The following is a 23,554-nucleotide window of genomic DNA, read 5'->3' as shown; positions in this document are numbered from 1 at the left end:
GTGGACCAATCGTAGGGCCACTTTTTGATGCATGGGGCCTATGGGGAGTTTCGCAACTCCTATTTCATACCGCGCAACTTCATACTCACTGTGCGCCGAAGAGCATGGGTACCGGTTGACGACGTTGCGCCTCAAAGGGGACGTCAGACCTAACGCTCCTGCGGCGCTCCTCCTCATTTACTGCGCATCAGCCTTTGTGAAGGGAGTTGTAAACTGGTAAATACGGGAGGCCGCGCCAAGTAGTAGTGGTAGAAAACTTTATTATAAAGTCAGACTATTTAGCCCGCACCAAGAGTTTGTTTCTGCGTGAGCGAAATCGAGGGAAGTATAACTTTCGCAGTGTGGTGCTTGTCTGGGGTACATTCGCTGGTAGAATACGCTTGGCTGAGGATGGACGAAAATATTTGCCCCGAAAATTAATCCGCGGGGAGAACTTATTGCGTCACTCCCAAATTTGTTTATTGGATTGATTTCTCCCTAGCGAATGTAGAATAAATTTGTGATTGTCGTGTGCTTTGTAAAAAGCTGTTTTTCCTCTCCTGCTGCGGCTCTTCAACAGTACTTTGTAAAGAAAAAGAAAAGCTTTTAAGCGGATAAGCATTACTGTAGTCAGAATAGGGGCGTAAAAACAAAAGCGTAAAAATTGTGGGCCTTTAATTCTACTCTGTGGAGATGGATGGAAGCTTTTTAAACAGCCTGAGACGTACAGGTGACACAGAATATATAGGTGGCAGATATGAGCGGATTAGTGGCGTTACTCGGTAAAAAAGACTCATAAATACACGCACACGCTTCTATTTTGAGCCTCTTGAAAATGGACCCGCCGTGGTGGCGCTGCTAGCTGAGCCCAAGGACGCCAACAAGGACGCGGGTTAGACTCCCGGCCGCGGTGGCCTTATAAAAATGTGTATGTGTAGTCAAAAGACATTCTATGTCCCGAAGGAAATATACTGTTTACGTCTCTTGCGTGGTCCCTGTATTTAAATCTGGCCACCGACTCTCTGCGTCCTCCAAGCATCCTTTGTTTCCATCCTCTATGTGTCCCACAAACTCTGCGCAAAATGTCAAGGTGAAACGTTCGGCCTAAGCTGCGGCGCGTACCCGACAGGTGCTGCTTGTGTTATTCAGCAAAATGACGCATGCCTGCGGAGGGAAGCATCTCATGCTCGGGGCTGTGTCCCTCCCTCCCTCCCTCGTTGTCGTTGTCCGCCGTCCGCACTCTACTGCGCATGCGCGTCTCTTCAGCCCCGTCAGCGTTTGGGCTGACGCCAGCGCAGTCCACTATAAAAAATTACACCATCTTCCCGTGGGGAACCCTGATGAGGATGCGAAGCATCATGGGGGTTCCGTGTGGTTCCATTGTGTTGCCGTTATGTTGAGTGATCTGGTGTTTAGTAACGCCAGAGGGAATTCCGCGTCCGGGTACACACCGGTGGCAAAGGCACGCAAGTACTGTTGTGTTACGGTGAGTAGGCGGTGGTTCTCGAGGCGCCGAAACTCGTCCATCATGTTCTTGTCGATGTTGTCGTCTCTGTGGTAGAATCGGTAGTCTCCGTCAGCGTTGGTGAGGTAAAGCTTGTTGACGTTGGTGCAGCGGCTGAGAGCAACGTACACGCCCTCCTCTTCGCAGCTTTGTCTTTTCCTTCTTCAGCGGTTCCGTATGAGAAGATGACGACGGTGGTTGAACGCAAAGCTATCTCGTGATGGATTCTTTGGTTGGCCAATCCCTAGGGGCATCCTCCCACAATCACCATCAGAAGCGCTGCGGACGGGGCACGGACGCGGGACATCCCCCCGAGCAAGAGATGCTTCGTATCTAAAAGAAATAGTCAGTCGGCGCCAGGTTTTGATCCCACGACTCAATGGCCGCTACGGGAGGTACGTGGCGCTCTTCCCACTGCGCTACAAACCGAGACGGGAGCATGCGCTACGAACGCGCCTTATGTCCTTCACTCATTCAAACTACGTCAAGACGCTAATGATACAACGAAGGCACGCGCAGCTGAACGTCAACGGAAACGACGAACTGAAAACTAGTGGGAACTTCAGTCGACCCCATGGCTGCTTCGCACACTACTCAGGGTTCCCCTACGGGAAGATGGTGTAATTTTTTCCTCCTTCTACCTTTTCAATGCCCTTTGCCTGCTGTCGAATAACAGCGCCCCTCAGCCAGCTGCGTGAATCAGGCAGCTCCACAGTCACTGGTTCATGCTGGAGCGTTTTCTGTAAGAGTAAGCTGACGACAACTATATGAAACACATATGACGCTTGCAAACCTCACGATTTTATTCAGGTTGGATCCGTAAGTGCTACTGCCAACTGCCACACCAGGCGTCTCTTCATCTTCACCCCTCACGGGATGGGATGGACACTGCCACACTTGAACCTGAAATGACGAACACATTGATCGCATATGAAGGGGTTTAAACCAACATGTCTTTCGAACATTTATACAAAACCGAACCAAGTATCCTGAAAGACGAGGCTGCAATATTAGCCACGAAATTTAGAGCAATGACCGCAGCGATGACCGTTTTTTGGTGCTGTTGCCTTGTCCCACAATGATAAAACGTGTAGTTAGCTGTCTTTGTTCTTTACCAACGAAATTCTTAGTTTGTGGCTCTATTGAATCAAATCCTGGTCCTACGGAAAAGGAGATGTCGGAAAGGCTCCTCGCTGGTCAAGCCAAAATGAATAAAATTGTACAATCTATACGCAGCAACCAGAACGTAATCGAGAGTAAGATTTCGACCTTAACCGAAAGGGTACAGTGGATGGATCAGCAGCTATTGCTGTTCAACATGTCGGAGAAACAAGTCTGCGAAATAGAAATGTCAGAATCTAATTTTCAACAAAATTATCTTCGCTATCTCCAAAAGTAGATGAGCAGGAAAATAGGAGCCGTAGAAACAACCTGATTTTACACGGCTTAGACGAAGTTAAAGGAGAGACAGGGGAAGGGCTGGAAACGAGAGTGAAGAATAAGGTATTCCAAGAAAAACTAAAGTTGTGGTCGTACTGTCGTATCTGTCGTACTGTGCAAAGTTTGATTTGTGACTCGTCTGGGTACACTGGAGGATTGCTGCGGCACTGGTGCGTGTAGAATGGGCCCAGCTTGCGCACCTTTGGGCACCCCGATGCTCGCACAGCATATATACGCGTGCGCGATCGCTAGCGTTGTTGGGAACACTCAAATGCTGCGTTAGCGCTCTCACGACGAGCTTCCGGCATTTGCTTTGTGAGAGCGCGCGTAGTGGAGGCATCTGTTCGGGTGGGCGACTATACCTATATACGTGCGTGGCGCGGTGCCGAGAAAGCTGTTCTTTTCCAGAGGCCTGGTGGCCGCGTTTCCGTCAGGTGTGCGTCGCTAATGCAACGTGTACGCGCTGCTTGCGAAAAAAAGAAAGTTGCCGGCGCGCGTGTTCGTACTTGAAGTTGAACAATATTTCCGCTCATGTACAATGGTAGAAGAGGCGGGAAAAAAAAGGCCTCAGTGCTCGCGGCTCGGCCATGTTCCCGCCCCCGACGACACAAACAGCAGGGCGCGGCAGGAAAAAAAAAAATAAACTTGCGTTTAGAACTTCTCGTGTGGACTTGTTACACCGCCGTGCTGGCGAGGTGCTCACTGCTCGCACTTATTTGTGAGCCTTGACTTTAAAGCCTGTAACCGTCATTCCAGGTGTTCACGAGGGGCTATTCGAGTCCCCTACTATTTCTAGTCTACTCGCTTGCCATCAGGCCCACGTGGTGGCACGCCTTGTACACTTTTGGGCTGCGTGCGACGGCAGTGCGGTGGTGACGCACTCAGCTCCTGCTGCTCTGCCCACCCGTATCCCATAACAACTCTAGTGTACCCTCACATTAATGCACTCCTTGCAGCGGCCGCCATTTTCTGTGCCAGACGACAACGGCTACAACGATTTCCGGCACTGCGGGGCATCCACTTAGGACTTTCGCTTTAACATTCGCTTCCCAGTACTTGCCGAAAGTCGCTCCCTAGGAGTACACTCGACACGCACCTACCATTTACCAGTCAGCAAAACTGGCTTCAGTGTACGCATACTGATCCGGTGTCGGTGCCTTGTTCAGAATCCAGTCTTTCGCTCTCAACAGCCACATTTATGCCTATCACCACGACGAAGCACGCCTCCGACTCACCGGTCATCCCCCCCCAGCATTAACAAAGCCAAGCTGTTCGCCCAATACCTTCTTGCCTTCAGAAATGCGTCGGCCATTGCAACCTGCAGCAGCTTGAGCATCTTTTCACTACTCGTAGTTTGGGCAAACGTTCGGTGCCATTTTTTTTTGAGCTCGTGCACGGCACAATATCATTAGTAGCTTTCCATATTCCGACCTCACAAATGGTGACAAATAGTATAATTCATTACTGCATGACGGGAAAGAAACCGCCATTTTAAACTGAAGCTTTTGTGCACTCTCTGATGGTGTCTGTAAACCGAATACTCCTTGCGGGAAAGCCAACTTTCTCTGGTTATGAGTGGGGGTGCAGGTTCGGAGCTGGACTAAAGGCTGTGGCAGTGGATGTTCTCAATGGTTGCAGAGGCTAGTGCTGTATTGTTGCGGTAGCGATGATGCGCGAGAAACATGGATTTAGCGTCTTTGCAAGCTACATGGCTGGGCCGCCGCTAGCATGAGAACAGATAAAGTTCGCAACAACGAAGCCTCGTCCTCTTGTACGGACAGCCCCCCAAAACAGACAGAAGCTCCCACAGCACACAAAACACTCATGCGCCGGGGATCCGCTGTACTCAGGCAGATTGAGGCAAACACGTTAGCCACTGTTACACCTCACGCACCGATTCCATCGATTACTGGGAACCCCCAAGTGTCCGAACTGTGCGGACCACCCCAGCATTTATCGTAACCTCTGGACGTGCACTCGGAATCCCAAACTCCTTTTCATATACCCCCACTTTATGGGAAACGAGGCTGGCCGACTGCAGCGCTGAAGTGCAAAGGACAATGATTGAGCGCGCAGAGATGACCCTGTCGACTATACCGGGAGCTCCGAAATAGAGGTTGCTTGTGGAAATAAGGTCTTCTTCTTCCCATCACGGATAACTGTCCGTCAGCTCGCGTCCTGTATTCCCTGGGGCGTCTTGGCGCTATGGCGAATCGGCGTCCGCGAAACAGTACGGCGTTAGACGTACAACATGTGAAGCAGACGGCAAAAATGTCAGAGCAGAGCAGGAAAAAGAGCTCGCTGTTCGACGAACGGCATGTGCCGTGACGGTTGCAATAACAAAGGCGTCCGAGTCCGTCCGCTGCTGACTCGGTGAACCCGCTTTGCGATTCATCGTTGACGCATTCTCGCCGAGAACAGATGGCAAGCAGTTGTGAGGGCTCAAAAGCAGCCCCGCGCTTTTTTTCTTCACTATACAAAGGTTGCAGCGGCGATAATACAAATTACTTCGAGCCCGACTGGGTTCGAAATAGGAGTGTGCGCGCTGGCGCTTCTGTCTGCTGCTACGTAGGGAGGGACCCGCCCGGTGCACCGATGACGAGGCCGTGAGTACCGGGATTCGGGGCATCCGTTCGAGAAGGGGAGCTGGCGGCACAGGGCTGGCTGTGGCTGCACCACTGAGCGAAAGCGTTTGTCGATCGGGGGCCTTGCGATGGCTCGGTTAGCCTCCGAGGCTCCATTTTAGCCTCCTGGCTTTGCCAGTTTCAGCGCGCGCAAGGTGACTGGTTGCACAGGTGCACTGGTTGTAGTGGTTGCAAGGTTGCACAGAGCCACTTTCCCCTTTGTTGTATTTGCAAACTACGAAGCTGATCCCGAATAACGGACCTCCAGGCACTTCGATAGGGTGTGCCGCGATGTACAGCCTGTTCGCCGTGCTGCAAAGTACTCAGCCCTCCCCAAAATGAACCCACTCACCGCCCACGGAAGGGAGCGCGTGTTAAGGCCCGACCACATGAGCACGTAATAACGACGGCCTTGCGCGCCGACGTAAGCTTGCGCTGCGCAGCATGCACGTACTTCCGCGACGGCCCCCGTACGGAGAGGTCTAACGCCGCCGCCTTTCCCGCTTCAACCGACGCTGGTTTTCGCGGTTTCTTGACTATAAAATGGCATCAGAAAATCAAAGGGTTTTCTTTTTTTAAAAGACCATAGTCTTTCTTGGGCAACTCGAGCGAGAAAATTTTGATCTGTCTGTCTGTATGTATGTATGTATGTAGGCATGCATGTATGCATGTATGTAGTATGTATGTATGTATGTATGTATGTATGTATGTATGTATGTATGTATGTATGTATGTATGTATGTATGTATGTATGTAGGGAGCAGTTGAACTTTTGAAGATGGTACAGAACACAAGAAAAGAAAACTTTGAACAAGGTAAAAGCACGATTGTTGCCAACGTTTCAGCAAAGAGACTTGCTTTCGTCAGGGCAATCTCTCGCCTGGCTGGCACGCTTTATATTGGCGGTGAGCGCGAACACAGGCGGCGCTGCGAAGCCCGCCTCCGTGACGTCAGCTTAGGGATTCTCGCATTTGTCGTCTGCTTCACTCAGGCTCGCTCTCCCTGCTGTTTCTTTGCGCTCGGTCAACGTCTGATGCTTGTACGCACCAGAATTGGCGTGTGGGTAACTTTTCATCATAATAATAGGCTTAAAATCGCATACACTAACTCATGATGTCAATTAAAGTATAATTTTGGATACCGCTACGGGAGAAACATTGCCGGCGCCACCCCATTCCTTGCGAAGCCGGTCCTGAGCGGAGCGCGAAGAGTCGGAGCTAGGCGTCAGCTTCTCAAGTAAGCATTCGAACAAAAGGAACAGTCAGCTGCTAATAACCGAAAACAGCGAAAATGGAAGACCAAAACAAATTCTAGGCCTTCAGGGCTGTTGGCTTTGGCAGAAGGCATTACGATTCCCGGTAATCATATGTAAGGTAAAACAGTTTTTGCAACCTTGCCGAACGCTCGAACGTGTTTTGTCACATCACTTTACGTTGGCAAGACACTGTAGGTTGAGTTCCAAATAACCCAGTGTATATACGCGCGTGCTGATTCTATACCAGGCATCTAACCAGTATGGAGGTTTATTGAGCAAAACGAGTCACGTCTTCGTTAAATTTATAGTAACAGATATATGTTTGTTAAGACCTGGAGGGATATTTCGGAACATTTCGCACAGCCATATCTTCCCGATATTCGGATATGCGTTATAGGAAAACTGCACTCAAGAGGAGGAGGGGGAGTAAGGGGAGGAGGGGAAAACTTTATTTAACTATTAAATCGATCTGGTTAGTGGGACGAGTCCTCAGTCCAGGACAAGAGAGTAAAAGTAATTTTCTTCAAATCACAGAACGCCATCCCGAGTAGAATAGGATTTGTTCTTTGCGCCTGGAAGGGTTGAAAAGCAATAAAGAGCTACTTGGAATTCTTCTTCGGTTTCGATTCTTGTAATATATGCAGGTATACTATTTATTACGTTAATTAGCGAGTATATCATGCCTTCAACACTGTAATCATGTCATCATTGTTCGAGTTGAGAGTCCGTTCGTTATGATAACGATATAATTACGATAGAAATTCGGAGCACAAAAGCCGCCTTCGAGCACTGTGGACCACGTCGTTTAGGGCGCGATCGCGGGGGCGTAGCACAAACCTAATTGTATTGGCATGTGAATAAACAAAGCACGTTGCGGATATGCACCTTCTTGCACGCAGCCGTAATGAAAGCCAATTTGTGAACAAGGGAATGTATGACATACAACATGAAGTATCCACACGACCTTTGTGAGCCTCCCAAACATCCCGAAACCTCCTAATAAGAAGTTGGTGACGGCGCAGAAAAATTAATGCGTTGGGCAGAAAAAAAGCAAGAAACATTAATCTGATACAAGACAACAACGAAAGAAACAGAAGAAAGCCGCTTTATTTCCTTCTGTGCGATGCGCGTGTAGAAGCCGCTGCTTGGTACGTAGCATTAAACTGTTGAGTCTTCATAGGAGCATCTCAAAAATACTGCAGGGAAGCCTACGCATTTTGAATACTTATCGAGAAGCTCTGATCGCTGATCCTCGCGAATAAGCAAGAAAGGCCGAGTTACACACGATCTTCTGACCGATACTCTGAAGAAAGATGTTCTCTATTTCTTCGTGTGTTGCAAACTTGTGGGGGATACAGCTTCAAATTATTCAGATGCGTTAGAAGATGGCAAAATAACTCAGTCGCTAGAAATACGCTTTTTAACGCACTACAGCAACGAAGCGGGTGATTTCTAGCCCAGGCACTGCTGCCAAAGACAAGCGGAGTGTAGCAGACGACAGCGGCGCGAGTCCCTAAGCCGACGTCAGAGCCAGGGGGCGCCACTCAAACATCTCACCGCCAATAGGGGTAGGTCCCCAGGTGAGAGGGGAGAAGGAAATAAGGAAGTGAAATTGAGAAAGCGGATTGGTTTGGGAGTATGTCGGGGGAGATATTGAGGGGGAAATAAAGTTGTATAGTTTGAGCCGCGAAGTATGTCACAGGGAATTCAGCCGGGGGTTGATATTCGGGGAATTCTTGGAAAGAAAGGATGAGAAGGTGTTTGTTGACCCGCCGCGGGGCATACGGAAAGGTTCTCAGAACCGCCGGAAGCAGACCAGGCGGTGAGAGTGGGGTCCTTATCAGAAACTATCTGCAAGCCTCAGGTAAAAAAAAAAAGGTAGAGAAGGGGGGAAATAGCTAGGTCAAGGAAAAAAGAAAAAAAAAAGTGAAAAAAAGAAGAAAGAAAAACAGGGAGGGAAACCACACAAACCCACACACAAAAGAAAAGGCAATGACCCGGCATGAAATGGCACGTGTCACCCACGGTGACATTCCTGGAACAGGCCTGTCCTGAAACTCAAAAACGAAAAGATAAAGTTAGAGTGACGTACGGGGCACAAGACCACGCGGAGTAAAAAAAAAGAGAGAAATAAAATAAATAAAATGGAATTCCAAAAGCAAAGGTTGGAGGGATGCGGGCGAGTATTAAGCTAGAAGCTAAGGAATGAAAAAAAAAAGAAATTAGGTGACCAGGTAAAGACCAGAGGGAGGGGTAATAGTCTTTGATTAAGGTATATGCAAGACAGTGCCTATTTCTGTATTCCCGGTGAATATCGCAAGGATTCCAAGTTGACCCTAGACGCATTAATTCCAGTAGGTTCCATGGAGTTGAATTTGTGAATTAAATAGGATTCTCGGTATTTCCTGTCTCTAGGAACCTGAAGTTTGACTGAAGTATATACAACTTAAGGTCATCAAAATTGTGGCCTGGTTGGTTTAAATGCTGCACTACAGCTATGGAGGATTTGCTAAGAGTATCTGCCCGGTGACCATTAAGACGTAGGCTCATAGGTTGACTCGTTTCGCCTATATACTGTTTGTGGCACATTGAGCATTCCAACATATACACAATGTTGGATGAAGTGCACGTAAAACTTGAATTAATCTTATGGACATAATTACTGGCTGTGCTTTTTACAATGCAGTCGGTCTGCAGGTGCCTGCAAGTCTTGCATCTGGGGCGGGAGCAGCTGGCTATGACTGGTTGCTTTGAAGGCCCTGTTTTAGCATGCACTAAAATATCTTTTAGATTCCTGTTTCTCCGGTAGGTAACCAGGTAACCCTTGGGGCTTCCGGGAAAGTCTTTCTAAGTCGGTCGTTACTGGCTAAAATGGGGTAGTACTTGCGCAGTATATTGTTTACGTTTGGGAGGGCATTTGAAAATTTAGTTATTAGGGCAGGCGGCCTGGCGCTTTCGTTTTGTCGCTGTTTGTTGAGCACGTCATCCCTTTTGAGATTAGATGCACGTTGGTACGCCTGATCGAGCGAGCTTTTGGGGTGGTTCCTGTTAATAAGGGTGGACGTGAGTTCATCTAGGTGCTCTGCGTAGTCACTGTCATCACTGCATACTCTTCTAAGCCTGGTGGCTTGGCCTACAAAGATCCCTTGCTTGCAGTGTCTCGGGTGATGGCTTTTAAGTGCAATGCACTTCTTAAGCGACCCTGAACCTGCGTCCACCGGCGATGTCCGCGCACGTGGAGATGGGCGCGCGCAGCCTGGCCGCTGACATGGCACATACCCACGTGGGGGATTGGCCAATAATCGGGCGTGAGAAGGGCTAATGCACCTGCTTAAAGGAGTACTGACACGAAATTTCAAAGCTGAGATCCGCTCTAGCAATCAAGTACAACGACAACACAAATAGGTGTCTGTGAATAAATGCATATTTCTTTCTTTGTAGTTGTGTGTGTGTGTGTGATCTCTCTTTCGCGAACATTACCGAACCGCGCAAATTCAACTCGTGCATTCGCACTTTCACATTCTTCCCCTCGGGGAAGTGCGGGGAATTTTATAGTCTATGTACTGCTGCCTGTCAGTTGGTTTTCTAAAAAGCGTGGTTTTAAGTTTACCATTGTCTAAAATGACGGTAGTATCTAGGAAGTTCACTTCTTTTTCAGAATATTGGCAGGAGAATTTAATAGTCGGATGCGAAGAATTGAGATGAGATATAAACGTTTCTAGAGTCGCTCGACCGTGTTCCCAAATCATGAAGATGTCTATGTAGCGGAGGTAAACCCGAGGTTTATGCGGAAAAGAGCTTAATAGAGTGGCTTCAAGTTGCCCCATGAAAATGTTGGCATAGGTCGGCGCGAATGGAGTACCCATGCTGGTTCCAAAAACTTGCAAAAAGTAAGAAGAGTCGAATTCAAAATAATTGAGAGTTAAAACTAGTTTTAACAAAGTTATGTACACTTCTGGCGCATGTTGGTGCGGGTTCTCTGATAGAGCTTTTGAAATAGCTTCAATTCCTTCGACGAAAGGGATGTTTGTATACAATGCGGCAACGTCAAAAGTAACAAGGAGGGTTCCACTGGGTAGGCGCCCACCCTTATTTATCTCTTCTATTATGCGGAGGAAGTGGGGGGCGTCCTGAACGAATGAAGGAATAAGAGTCGGAATGTCAGATAGGTAATGATTCAGAAACAGAGATAATGCTTCTGTTGGGGTATTGTTATTCGAAACTATGGGTCTACCAGGAATATCGGCAGTGAACAATAATCCTACGGGGACTTTGTGGACTTTTGGGAGGAGGTAAAATCGGCCTGCATGCTTATTATTCGGTTTCATGAAATTTAAGTCAGTGGTCGTTATTAATTCTCTAGATCGCAGATCTGTGAGGCTCTGAATGATTTTTAGGCTGTATTCCTGGCTCGGATCGTTATCTAAGGGCTTGTAGTGGCAAGGGTGATTGAGCTGCCTATGAGCTTCATCTTTGTATTTTCCCACAGGTAAAACAACTACGCTACCACCTTTGTCGGCTGGCTTTATGACTATGTCGCTTCTGGTTGATAGGCTATTCAGGGTAACTTCTTCCGACGGAGTTAGGTTCTTGCGCTTGTTTGATCGCTTGGTTGTTGCCAATATTTCTATTGATACTGATTTTAAGTACAGATCTAATTCTGGAGATTGATCTACATCTGGAGTCCAAGTGCTAGGAGGGTGGAGGGTGCATTCTTTAATGTCAGGTTGGTCCTGCTTTTCCGAAAAAAACTCGCTTAGTCTCATTCTCCGAGAAAATTCAGTGAGATCTTTATGTAACTCGCATTCATTCACATGGGTATTTGTGGGACAAAAAGTTAGACCTCGTTCTAGGATACCTTTTTCGTCGGTCGTTAGTGTTTTGGAAATGTCAATGACGTTGCCGGGGCCGGTAGCGGGGGAGCTCGTTTTTTCTATGGGATTATTGGCTTGGGGATGAGGTTCTACTTAAAGCAATCTCTGTATCGTGGGCAACATTGCATGACCTAATATTCCATAGTCCGGGCTATTGAGAGGCTGATTTTCTACAGTGCAAGCTGTAATTCGCGAGGGAAGCTAGTCACGTTGAAACTTAACCGCTTGCCTATTGCTAAGATCATTTTCCTTACGATTTATAAAAATATTGTGATCTATTTTCTCCTGCTCAGTTAGCTAAAGAGCTTCAATCTGGTCGTTGAAGAGGCTGAGTTGGCTAGTACAGTGGTCCCTAAGAATTTCTAGGAGGGAAAGCGAAGCATTATTGAGAATACCTTGCCACCTATCAGCTAGTTCAGGAGGGAGCTCACCAAGGGCACAACTAACTTTTAGGCGGAGGCCTTTTGGGATCTTTTTGCTTTGGAGATACGAGGAGTACGTTTTCAGATGAAATCTGTAGTTGGTTTGTTTGCCGGCTAGTTTTCGAGCTTTGAGGAAAGAGCGGGATTTAGGGGTTGGTGCATCCGGTCTACTCGGTGGTAGTCATTTGTGTTTGTTTCGAGCAGACCTCCGGGGTGACACTTTTTTGCTTGGAGTCAGTTGTTTAGGGGGGCTGCTTGGGGTGAGGCCCACATCGATGCCTGTTTGGGTGCCTGTTTGCGTTATACTGCGTGTTGGGGTCTGCATGAACAATGAGCGTGATGTCTTTGGTGGGTCGGGTTGTTCACCTGCGTTCTGTACAGCTGGTGTTGCGGCCACGTCCACGGTTTGTGTGCTGGCGTCACATGTGCTGTTCTTAGGTGGACATGACGTTTCGCTACTGTTGGGGGTGTTGGGTTGGTTCTGTTCATGTATGTATGTATGTATGTATGTATGTATGTATGTATGTATGTATGTATGTATGTATGTATGTATGTATGTATGTATGTATGTATGTATGTATGTATGTATGTATGTATGTATGTATGTATGTATGTATGTATGTATGTATGTATGTATGTATGTATGTATGTATGTATGTATGTATGTATGTATGTGTATGTGTGTGCGTGCGTGCGTGTGTGTATGTGTGTGTGTGTGTATGTATGTATGTATGTATGTATGTATGTATGTATGTATGTATGTATGTATGCATGTATGTATGTCACTCGATGCAGCCAGCCGGCCAAAGGGAAACCGATGCTGCGCAATAGTCTTATATACCCACAGCCAAATCTAAACATCTAAGTCCGGTGGCAACATTTCACCTTGTCAACATTGTTGAACAAGAAGAAAACATTACAAAAATATAAGGCAGAAAATCAATACATAAGTGATATTTGCAGTGTTACTTTATTAAATATTAAAAAAATTATGCATGCTTGGTTTCTGTGATAGCGAATGAAATACTACATCAACTGCAGAAAGCCGTCGCCTGCTGTTGCCCGAGCTCCTGTCAGCATTTAAGTAATCAAGCGGCAACAGTAACGAAAGGTTCCACAAGTATCCACAACGTTCTGCTTAGCATGCACGTGGAGCAGTGCAACGTGGTTCTACAAAAGTTGCAAGGGGTGACTCGATTTACGCGCGTCTCCGTCTTGCGGCAGTATTGGAAATAAAAAAGCGGCGCTAAGCAGACGGAGACGAAGTACAGGCGCCAATCGAGCACCTGACAATCGAGCACTGGGCATCGAGGCACCGGTCTTGAAACAGTGGTACGCGGTAAACTTAAATTGACTAGAGCGTGCCTCTAGCCTGTTATCTCGGGAGGAACGACACGGGAAAGGAACAACTTGAGAGGTGAGCGGGAAACAGAAGGGAAACATTTACTTGGCAGGGGCGCCAGTCGACTATCTTCTTTCGTCCACATTTGCAACGAGAGGAGCAGATACGCGGCCATTTTTTTTAACACGAAAGGGTTTTATTCCGGGATCCACCAAGATCTAACTGACGTCATATCCGTCACGGAAATGACATCGCCAGAAAAGCGCGGCTGCGCCACGATTCGAGCCGGGTGCTCAGTCGCCGCAACGGGAGGTGCCAGGCGCTTTACCGACTCCTCTACGAGCTGAAGCGCAGACAGCCGTATGAACGCGCGATATATCTTTCCTATAACCTCCTCTATTTCGATGGTGCTTCCGTCTGAGAGAGGGAAGCGAAGTACTGCGTCATGGTGCTAATGAGCGCCCAAAGTTGGCGCCAGTTGAGCTCATCGCAATGCAACCGTCTGCCGTACACTCCACGGAGCAGGGACGCAGTGGTCGCACATTTGCGAAAGCGACGCGCCAGCAGGTTGTTGCTCGCCAAGCACACCCAAAAGACAGCCCCGCAAATCATGCTCTTTCGCTGCAGCGGACCGTGAGTTCACTAAACGATTCGCTGGCAACCCGTTGGGTTTCGTTCGCATGGTTTGCGAGCGCGTGCGGTTTCATTGGGGTTTACGCAGTGCTCCGGCGCGTGCAATCCAGTGTGTAAAGTTGATAAGTCTGACGGTGCCATACCGACGAAATATAGATAGCGATGTGCAAGTTCATATCGGTGCAGAATGAACATTCAACTGATCCAGTGAAGGAACATCTCACTTTCGTGTTTTACCGAGTCCGATGAAAGCGGGATCGACCTCTTTACATAAAACCCACCATCAACATGGGAACAAACGTGGAGGGAATAATAAGCTGTTCCCTGCTCTCACTACCCACTATGCGAGACCGGGACGCGCGGTCAGCAGCGGTTCAGGCCGCGGCAAATGCGGGTGCAGTGGGAGGATATCTGGTTTTCGCAGACTTCGACGCAACAGGCGCGTGCCAATGCATTCACCTTACTCCGGAGTGCTTACGGAGTGCACGCATTTTATGCGTGCTTACGCCAAGCAACGTCGGCGTCGACTGGCGATAGTGTCGTTATATGACGCTTCCACGTGGTTGGGCCTCCAGTCCCTAGTGTTGAACCTCCTCCTCGATAGCACGTTTGCCCCTTCGTAGGCACCCGCGTAGCGATCTGGTGTACCTTCACACGGCCGCGCCCCACGGACGTCTCCGGCGCCTGTAAGGCCCCAGTCCGCCACCCCGCTATTTCCTCGTTGAATTTAAAGGTGAGAAGGCATTGGCACGGATCTGGAGACGTCGACGTGGTCAGGGGCCGTCAACTTCACGCGTGGCTATTCCAGCGCAACAGGCGTGCCTGGGCGACCTAGTGGTGGTTCGAAGCCTGAAAGACTAGTGCGGTATTCCAAGCGCCAAGGTTTCGCTAAACGATCTACGAGTGTCGGCTGCTTAGAGCGGTCACAGGTTGGGCGTTGCGCGGCGCCTTGCTAGTGGACAACGCGAGCCAGGCTCGGTTCAGTCAGAGCACGCACCTAGCCAGCAGACTCAAAAACGAAGCACGGGCGCTGAGTGGGAAGTTGCGTGCAAACGATATCGGTGCATGCTCGTCGAGGAGTTGGTGCCGATCCACCATTGGCTTTCTATTGCGTGCACCAGATGTCGCTCAGGAAAAGCGGGTTTTGAACTTTTCAGGTACGCTTGCTCAACGAGGGTGTGTACAACTGAAGCTTCGCGGAGTGCAACATGCTGCGTCATTTCGTTCTTTCTGTAGGCGCGGGTCTTCATTTTTATTTATGGCCGTGAAGGAAACAAAAAGGCCACTCTCATGGAGTCTTCTCAGCGTGCTTGCTTGCGACATTTGTTTCAAATTGCCTTTAATCAACTCTACTCTTCTTATAGAATAAAGACTACGCAGTTGTAAGGACAGATGCGTGATTTTCTGAGCTATTGCACGAAATGCGCGAAACTGCGCGTGACAATATTTCTTGCAGACCTAGGTGCCGTAATACTAGACAGTTTTAGTTTCACGTGCGTCCACAGTTCACGTAGCCCACGCGCATGTTGTTTGAAACATATTTAGTTGAAACGTATTGAAACGTACGCGACGCACTCCGCTCGTAGGGCGTTCAGATGCACGCTGTGTCTGCCCATAGCGCGCGTTATTCCTAGCGTCATCTTCTAACAGACACAGATACTGCTGTAGCCACTCGTAGTGTCGCGAGCCCGTTGCTATGACGACAACAAACGCTATACTTCGTCGGGCTTACCAGCTGAAAAATCGCTCTTCTATCTGAGAAAAAAAATAGCTGTTTGTCGGTTTAAACTTTTGGTTCGGACAATAATCGGCAAATTGAAGGCGAAATCAACAGCTTAGAACACGATATCGCACCGAGGGATCAGCGACGAAGCTGTTAAGGCTGCGAAGCGGGAGGGCAGAGCGCCGCCATGTTGGTGAACTGTACGTACGGAAGCAACGTGAACACCGCAACGTATAAATTCGAATCTCGCGTACGTCTGTGAGACTCACGTAGGCCGTTTGCGTTCTGAGCATGCGCACTGGTCGCCCGTGAAAGTTCCACGCAATTGGAGCTTCTATGTACGCGAAACTAAAACTGCCTATTGATCTTGGTGTACGTGTGCAAAAACGTGAGCTACAGAGGTACTACGTATAACACTCCTTGCCCAAGTATTGAGAAAGTCAAGGCGCGACCGACCGTTCCCGAGCGTAGGCCATTTCTTCATCGCGTCTGTCAAGGCCCGGAGCCCTAGCTGTCACTCGCCTTAATTCAGAGAGTTTAGCCGTCTGCGGTCTCGGTAAATTCATGCACACGGACATCCACACACACATGACCACACCTATACACGGACTATAAACTCTCCCACTGCAAACAAGCGCACACGCATATACGCACAAACACGCACACAAGGAAATTCGCCCGCACACACACACATGACAGCCACACAAATATAACAGACACGTACGCTCAGGCACGGGCGCACTTACCTGCGTATGCACGCACACACCAACGCGTGCGCGCACATACACCTGCCGCGCTCAAATACGCACACATACACACACGAATACAAACACTCACACACTCATGCAGATGCACCTACATAAACGCACACAAACACGCGCGCACAATTACACACACATACACCCACCCACACGCATACCCGCGAACAAGCACACACCTGCAGACAAATACACAACCACATAGATACACTCACACGACACTCACAAATACTAACACACTGCAGCCGTGGCGCTTCTTACCTATGCAATAATATATTGACAAGCGGGCCCGTGAACTCTTTCATTCTCTAGTCGTCGTGCACTGTGCTTCATTTACCCTGAGCTTCACACACCCCGCCTTCATTTCAGGGCGAGTAGTCGGGCGCTGGCCACAAACTAATGAACAAATCACCAACACATCTGCGGCAATTCATCGACATGCTTTGCTGGGCGGGAAACTTTGTGTGCCTTGCTTCAGTGGTGATCTTGCTGCAGGAGTAACCGAGGTAGCCACGTCTGACAACGCACTCGAGGAAATGAATGTCGAAAGTTCGCTGGCTCTCAAGGCTCCTCCACCCGAATCTGACGCGCGCGAGGGGCGACGATTTCCTAGGGGCAACAACGTTATCTGTGCAACGTGACCGCCGAGATTACATCCGGCCTTCTTTCATGCGGCCGTCGTCGCTTCGTTTCGGCTTGTGGCGACGAATAGTGAACGGAGCTAGGGCTTGCCTTCGACCGCGTGGATGTAAGAAGCGCCGTGCTCCTTCTCGGACACTGTTTACGTCGCAGCGGCTGGATAAACTGATGCTGCAATAATCAGCCGATCGGTTGTTAGTTGCAGTCGCGGACAGAGTCCGCAACGCCCCCGAAGAACGCCCGCCAATTCCTCCTTCCGGATGGGCGTTGTCGCGCACGCGGAGTGAACGGTAAAGGCGCGCTTATGGAAGCGCGCGATTCCGCGGGCGTGGAATAGCGCTGAGTGCTGCCCTGGACGTGCAGTTATCTCCTACAAGGTCCACCGGCCGGGAAAGCCCAGCAGCGGCTGGCTGGGCGGTCTCGGCGCGACCGCCCAGCGGCCGCGTAGTGCGGACAGTACTGACGGGGGGACCCCGTGGCGTCCCGGCGCTTGGGCTCACAGCATCGCGGCGTCCGAGCAGTGCTCCCCCGCTCTTGACAGTGACCCCGGGTGTGGGGGGGGCTCCTCCGCTCGCTGCTGCTCTGTCTACAAGGGCTTGGCCCGACCCGGTCAGGTACGTGCATCTTTCCCGGCTGAATCAGGGCACCAACTTCGCTGCGTGGTTGCTCATCATATGCACGCTGCTTGTCCTTGAAAAAATTTCGAACCCTTTGTCAAACGGAGTTGGTAAAGCCCTCCACGACGAGCTAATATTGCTTGGCGTTTGACTGCGCGGTAGCTTTAGAAGCAAGTGGCGGCATTTGTCGCCTGTTGATTTAATATTTAAAGGACCCCGATGACAGTTTCGCAAGACTTTGGTCATGGCCGTAGCTGCGCATCGAGAAATCAAGGCCTCCATGTTAGAATGCGTGCTTAGTAGTCAAAATCGGGCAAATTTATAAAGTCAAGTAGACCTTCACTTATGACAACCGCTTACCCGAAGAGCGTTTAGCGGCAGATCTAATGACATTTAGAGCGAATGACATTCATTGTAGATGCCATTAGTTTGTAAGTATAGCATACGAGAATACCGAATGACATTTGACGCGACTGAAATTCAGTCAGCGAATGAGTTAGGAGAGAGAGAGAGAGAGAGTAAACGTTTATTAATACGACCCATGTCCGGGTCCGCGCTCTAGGAAGTTGAGATCAAACGACCTCCCCCCTGATGGTGAGCAGGTGCTGAAGGAGAGTTGTCCACGAAGAGGTCGTCTTGCTGAGGTCGGCAACCGAGGCCTCCCAGGAGAAAATGTGATGATGTAGTGAGCGACGTTGCGGTGTGTGGGCTCTGGGACAGGTCCAATAAGTGTGTGTGAGTGTGGATATTGTTGGGACTGACTATCCCACCGCTGCCACCACTGTTGGGACTGACTATCCCACCGCTGGCACCACTGTTGGGAATGACCATCCCACCGCTGGCACCACTGTTGGGAATGACCATCCCAGGGCGGTCGCCAAGGTTGTGACTCGCCTTCCTGCTCGTCACCGAGGTTGGGAATCACCCATCCCGACGCTGTCTCCGCTGTTGCGACTGGCCACCCGAGCGCAGTCACCGGCGTAGCGATGTTGCCTTGCTCCGTCCGCTATCGACGCGGCGCAGAGCCGAGCGAAGAAGTTCTCGAGCCGACGAAAACTCAAAGTAACATTTATATACAGTATGTACAGGGTAAGCAAAAGTTACATAACTCGCACAAAGGCGACAGCACCCCTTTCACTCGGTGCTTCCGAAGAGACTGGTGCCGGAGAGAAGCCGCCGAGGAAAGCCGACGATGAGAGCCTCCGAGCTTCTTTTATAGCCCGGGAAGTTCGTTGTGGCCCCGAGAAGTTTGAAAAGCTCCAATCAGGGCTCTCGCTGCCTGAAGTTTGAATTCCGACGAATGGTAGCGAAGCGGTGAGTCAGATGCGCCGCCAATGGGGAAAGGGAGAGCGATGCCGCCGCCGTCTCCGTGACCTCGCCTCCGGGCGTAGCGACATGCCCTTGTTTGGGTCGTTCTCCGCTGAGGGATTCAGCCGCGCCGCAGCGTTTCGAGATGCAGGATTCGGCCGCGCCGCAGCGACAAAGGGAGATGCGTGACTCAGCCTCGCTGTCGGCGCGTCGCCTCGTGCAACGCCTTTGGGCCAGGCGCTCTGGCACAACAGCACCCCCGCCGCCAGACAATGCGCCGTGAAGACGAGCTGCCTCCACGTGGCTCGGATGCCGGGCGCGCTCGTTCGCCAGGCTCATCCAGGTACACCTCCAGTGCCCCAGGAAAAGGACGACTCCACCAGGTCCCTCTCCATGAACGGGTACCGCCTGCCAGGTCCGGATCACCGGTACCTCGCCGTGCTGCCCAGGTGTCTCGACCAGTTCCGTCCGGCTCCTTCGGTCTGTCCTCAGCACCGGTTGCTCATCGTTCTGGAGCTTGCAAAGAACCGACCGACAACAGGCAACACCAAGCGCAAGCAAGCACCCTCTGTCCTCCGTCAGAACACCAGACTCCAAAGCGTGACAAACTCTCCTAGCTAAGTGTCTATCCCAAATTTGGACCTTCTACACCAAGAGACCCATGCGGGACGTAAAACTCTTAAAAGAAGAACTCACACTAAGTGTCAAACGTAACACACGACATTAAGTGATCTTAGCTAAAGTTGATTACTTGAAATCACGCGGTGCGGAAATAATCAACTGAGGCAGCAAATGAGGGCAATAATTTTGCTCCCATCTACCTGCTAAGATAAAAGCTGCTCACGAAGAGACGAAACGAAAGACACGGGAGGACGAATGTAGCCTTACTTAGAACGCACGGCTTAGTGCGTCTGATTTAGCGTTTCCGGCTACATAGCACGCAAACTTCTGCACTGCCCACACGACGCAGCCACATTCCTTTCCGGAAGTACTGTAAGCCTCTTCCTGGCAAGTTAGCTTGCGGCTTAAGTACAAACTGGCGGTTCCCGGCCGTTCGCATCCTCTTGGCATAGTACAGCTTCCATGCCACGATCGCTCGATCGCACTGAATAACGAACCTTTTGAAAAGTCGGGGACCGTTAGAACTGGCTCCTCGCTCAAGGCTACTTTCAGCGCTTAAAACGCGTCCTCCTACTTTGTGTCCCATTCCACCTTAACTGGCTCCGTCGTTCTAAGAGTATCACTACCGGACTAGCCAGTGTGGAGTAATTTTTTCAAATAGGGCTAGCCATATCTAGTCAAACCCGAAAAGTCCTTATCTCTGACTTAGCCGTTGGTCGGTGATAGTTTACGACTGCGGCTACTTCGACGACTGACGGTCTGCGTCGGCCGCGCTACCACCGCCACATGCGCTAGATACGTCACTTCGGCGTAACTTACGTGACACTTTCAACTGTTTGACTGTAGGCCTGCTTTGAGCCTGCTCAGCAAGACTCGTAAGTGCTCTACTGGCTCCTTACTATGTGCTAGAAAAGCTGGCGCCATCGTCGAGGTAATGGAGCGCGCACTACGACAGGCCACAAAACACCGATCCATTAGTTTCGGTTCAAGAGGCCACACGGCGCGCGTTTGAGACCGAAACTCAACATGACGGGACGGACTGTCCGAACGGGGAAACAAAGAACGCAGCGTTACAACTAGCTCTTCCCCAAAGGCTAGTTTCGTTATTCGAAGCGCGTTCTCTTTCCGCGGTCATGTACAAGCCTCGCAAAGCTGACGCCCGTTATCGCGCGCGGAGCTGACTTCAAGGCCAACACCGCGGCCGGCACGCATGCCTTGCAACCGCGTTTCCGCTCATAGCAGAAAGCTCTCAACTCCCGCTTTCGCCCTGAGCGCCTTCGTTCCACTGGCTTGGAATGCGGGTGAAAGTGCCCCACCTTGCTTTCAAGCAAGCCATCGAGAACTGGGGACAACGGAGAGTTCGCCTCGCAACGCGCGGTCACCTGGGTTTCCCCGCCGATGGGGATGGCGCAACCCGCTTCGGCCGACGGCGGCTCGATTAAGCTACTGCCAGAGCTTTCGGTCCGCTCGCCGCTCGGCCTTCGTTGCTCGCTCGTCTCTCGTGTCCTGCTCGCAGGCTTAGCCACAACATCGCCCGCGTTAGAGCTCACACCCGAAGGAACACCTTCTGTTTCCGGGGGCTCTAGCGGCTTCGTCTGGCCAGCCTCGCCGTCCAAACTTTCACGAGAAACCTCGCTAGCTCGCGCACTTTGCGCGATCCTGTTGGAAGCCGTCCCTGAGGCCTCCGCTGATTCTGAGCGTTCTCCCGAGATCGTTGAACCTGAGACCGACACATGAACGCGATCAGCGGACCCGTACGGCCCTCTGTCGGACGTATCAGCAAGTGCTTTATCTACTTCAGGTACGCCCTTGCTCTCCGAGACGGCGGTACGGTCTCTGTCAACGTCACTCTCTACGAGCTCACCGGATTTCTCTGTCGGCCATGTCGGCAGCGCTTCGACCTTGAGCTCGCCTTCGCGTAACGACTGATCGGAAAACGGTGACAACGTACTCTCCGTGTCGCCCGGCTCCGTTTCTCCACCGAAGGGTTTCACGGAACCCGCCTCAGCCGCTGGCGGTTCGACTAACCTACCGCGAGAGTTTTCGGTCGGCTCGCAGTTCGAGCTACGTTGCTCGGCGTCCTTTCGCGTCTCGCTCGCTGGGGAAGAGTCAACATTCTCCGAGAGCTTCCCCGCTTGCGAACTCGTAAGTGCCTTGCACTGGCCACTGCTCGCGGACTCTGCGCGCGTTTCGAAATCTTTATTTCGCAGCGGCGTCTCTGCCTCCGCGCCGTTCTCGCTCTCTTGGCTCGCTTCTCTGGCCAAGAATACGAGTGCGGTCGCTTCGCGTTTGCCCTCGGACGCTCCGTCTTCCGGCCCTGACCTCTCCACAACGAACTGCGGCCGTTGGTCCCGAATTCTCGGACCGTTCGCAGGAGCCGTTGGAGAAGCTACGCTAGGCGCCGGCGAGCCCTGCCGGAACTCTAACCGCTTCAACTCGAACTGCCTTACGGCTTCCCGTTCCTGCCTTTCGGCTTCCTCCCTGCGTTCCCGTCTTTCCGCCTCCTCGCGCTCACGGCGCTCTTTCTTTTCGGCTTCCTCGCGTTCACGCCGCTCTTTCTTTTCGGCTTCCTCGCGTTCGCGGAGCTCTTTCTTTTCGGCTTCCTCGCGTTCGCGGAGCTCTTTCTCTTCGGCCTCCTCGCGCTCGCGGCGCTCTTTCTCTTCGGCCTCCTCGCGCTCCCGGCGCTCTTTGATATCAGCCCTGGCCTCATTGACTTCCTCAGCCGTTACGTTCTCCTTCCGCATGATCTCAAGGATCGCATGCTTCCGTTTCGCACGGCCTAAGTCAAGGCCCAGCTCCTCGCAAATTTCGATGAGTTCCTTCACTTTAAGGTCCTCCATCGTTTGCACTGGCCTCTTGCTGCTTACCCGCTTTAGAATTCCCTTGCCGTTCCTGTACTATCGAACTACTAGTACGGCACGCGCAAGCAATTCTCTACGCTCCTTTGTTTACCTCTCGGCACTAGCTTTGGTTTCAAACACTTCTCTAGGCTTGAAACACTCAAAGCTATACACAGTGCTTCACCCAGCCCTTCTCTAAACTACCATAACCTGTGCTAGAGAAGTCTGGTGAACTGAGAGAAAACGTCGAGCGCTTACCACATCAGGTAGTAGCCGTTGCCGGTCGATCCCGCAGCTGCCATCCACTGTTGGGACTGACTATCCCACCGCTGCCACCACTGTTGGGACTGACTATCCCACCGCTGGCACCACTGTTGGGAATGACCATCCCACCGCTGGCACCACTGTTGGGAATGACCATCCCAGGGCGGTCGCCAAGGTTGTGACTCGCCTTCCTGCTCGTCACCGAGGTTGGGAATCACCCATCCCGACGCTGTCTCCGCTGTTGCGACTGGCCACCCGAGCGCAGTCACCGGCGTAGCGATGTTGCCTTGCTCCGTCCGCTATCGACGCGGCGCAGAGCCGAGCGAAGAAGTTCTCGAGCCGACGAAAACTCAAAGTAACATTTATATACAGTATGTACAGGGTAAGCAAAAGTTACATAACTCGCACAAAGGCGACAGCACCCCTTTCACTCGGTGCTTCCGAAGAGACTGGTGCCGGAGAGAAGCCGCCGAGGAAAGCCGACGATGAGAGCCTCCGAGCTTCTTTTATAGCCCGGGAAGTTCGTTGTGGCCCCGAGAAGTTTGAAAAGCTCCAATCAGGGCTCTCGCTGCCTGAAGTTTGAATTCCGACGAATGGTAGCGAAGCGGTGAGTCAGATGCGCCGCCAATGGGGAAAGGGAGAGCGATGCCGCCGCCGTCTCCGTGACCTCGCCTCCGGGCGTAGCGACATGCCCTTGTTTGGGTCGTTCTC

The 23,554-nt window shown here is 50.9% G+C and overlaps 1 protein-coding gene across 5 annotated transcripts in view; it reads left to right on the top strand.

The window, feature by feature from the left end:
• The window catches only part of LOC144168706 (glycoprotein-N-acetylgalactosamine 3-beta-galactosyltransferase 1-like), a 119,879-nt gene that overhangs the window by 38,965 nt on the left and 57,360 nt on the right, over positions 1–23,554 (top strand). For 2 of the 5 annotated variants that reach the window (XM_077697648.1, XM_077697646.1), the window contains exon 1: positions 17,301–17,807. The exons of 2 other annotated variants lie outside the window; for them this stretch is intronic. Coding sequence is in view for 1 of the 3 variants with exons in the window: in XM_077697643.1 (XP_077553769.1) it covers positions 5,519–5,529 (11 nt within the window). In the remaining 2 variants the exon portion in view is untranslated. Of the gene's footprint in view, positions 1–5,416; positions 5,530–17,300; positions 17,808–23,554 lie in introns of those variants that run through there. One more of the 5 variants, XM_077697643.1, reaches the window with a different exon arrangement.

The sequence above is a fragment of the Haemaphysalis longicornis genome, unplaced genomic scaffold (genome assembly GCF_048455015.1).
Source record: "Haemaphysalis longicornis isolate Haplotype H1 unplaced genomic scaffold, Haemaphysalis longicornis Haplotype H1 scaffold_2, whole genome shotgun sequence".
Lineage (NCBI taxonomy): Eukaryota > Metazoa > Arthropoda > Arachnida > Ixodida > Ixodidae > Haemaphysalis > Haemaphysalis longicornis.
The sequence above is the reverse complement of the archived record's forward strand: the minus strand, read 5'-3'. Positions and strand labels throughout refer to the sequence as shown.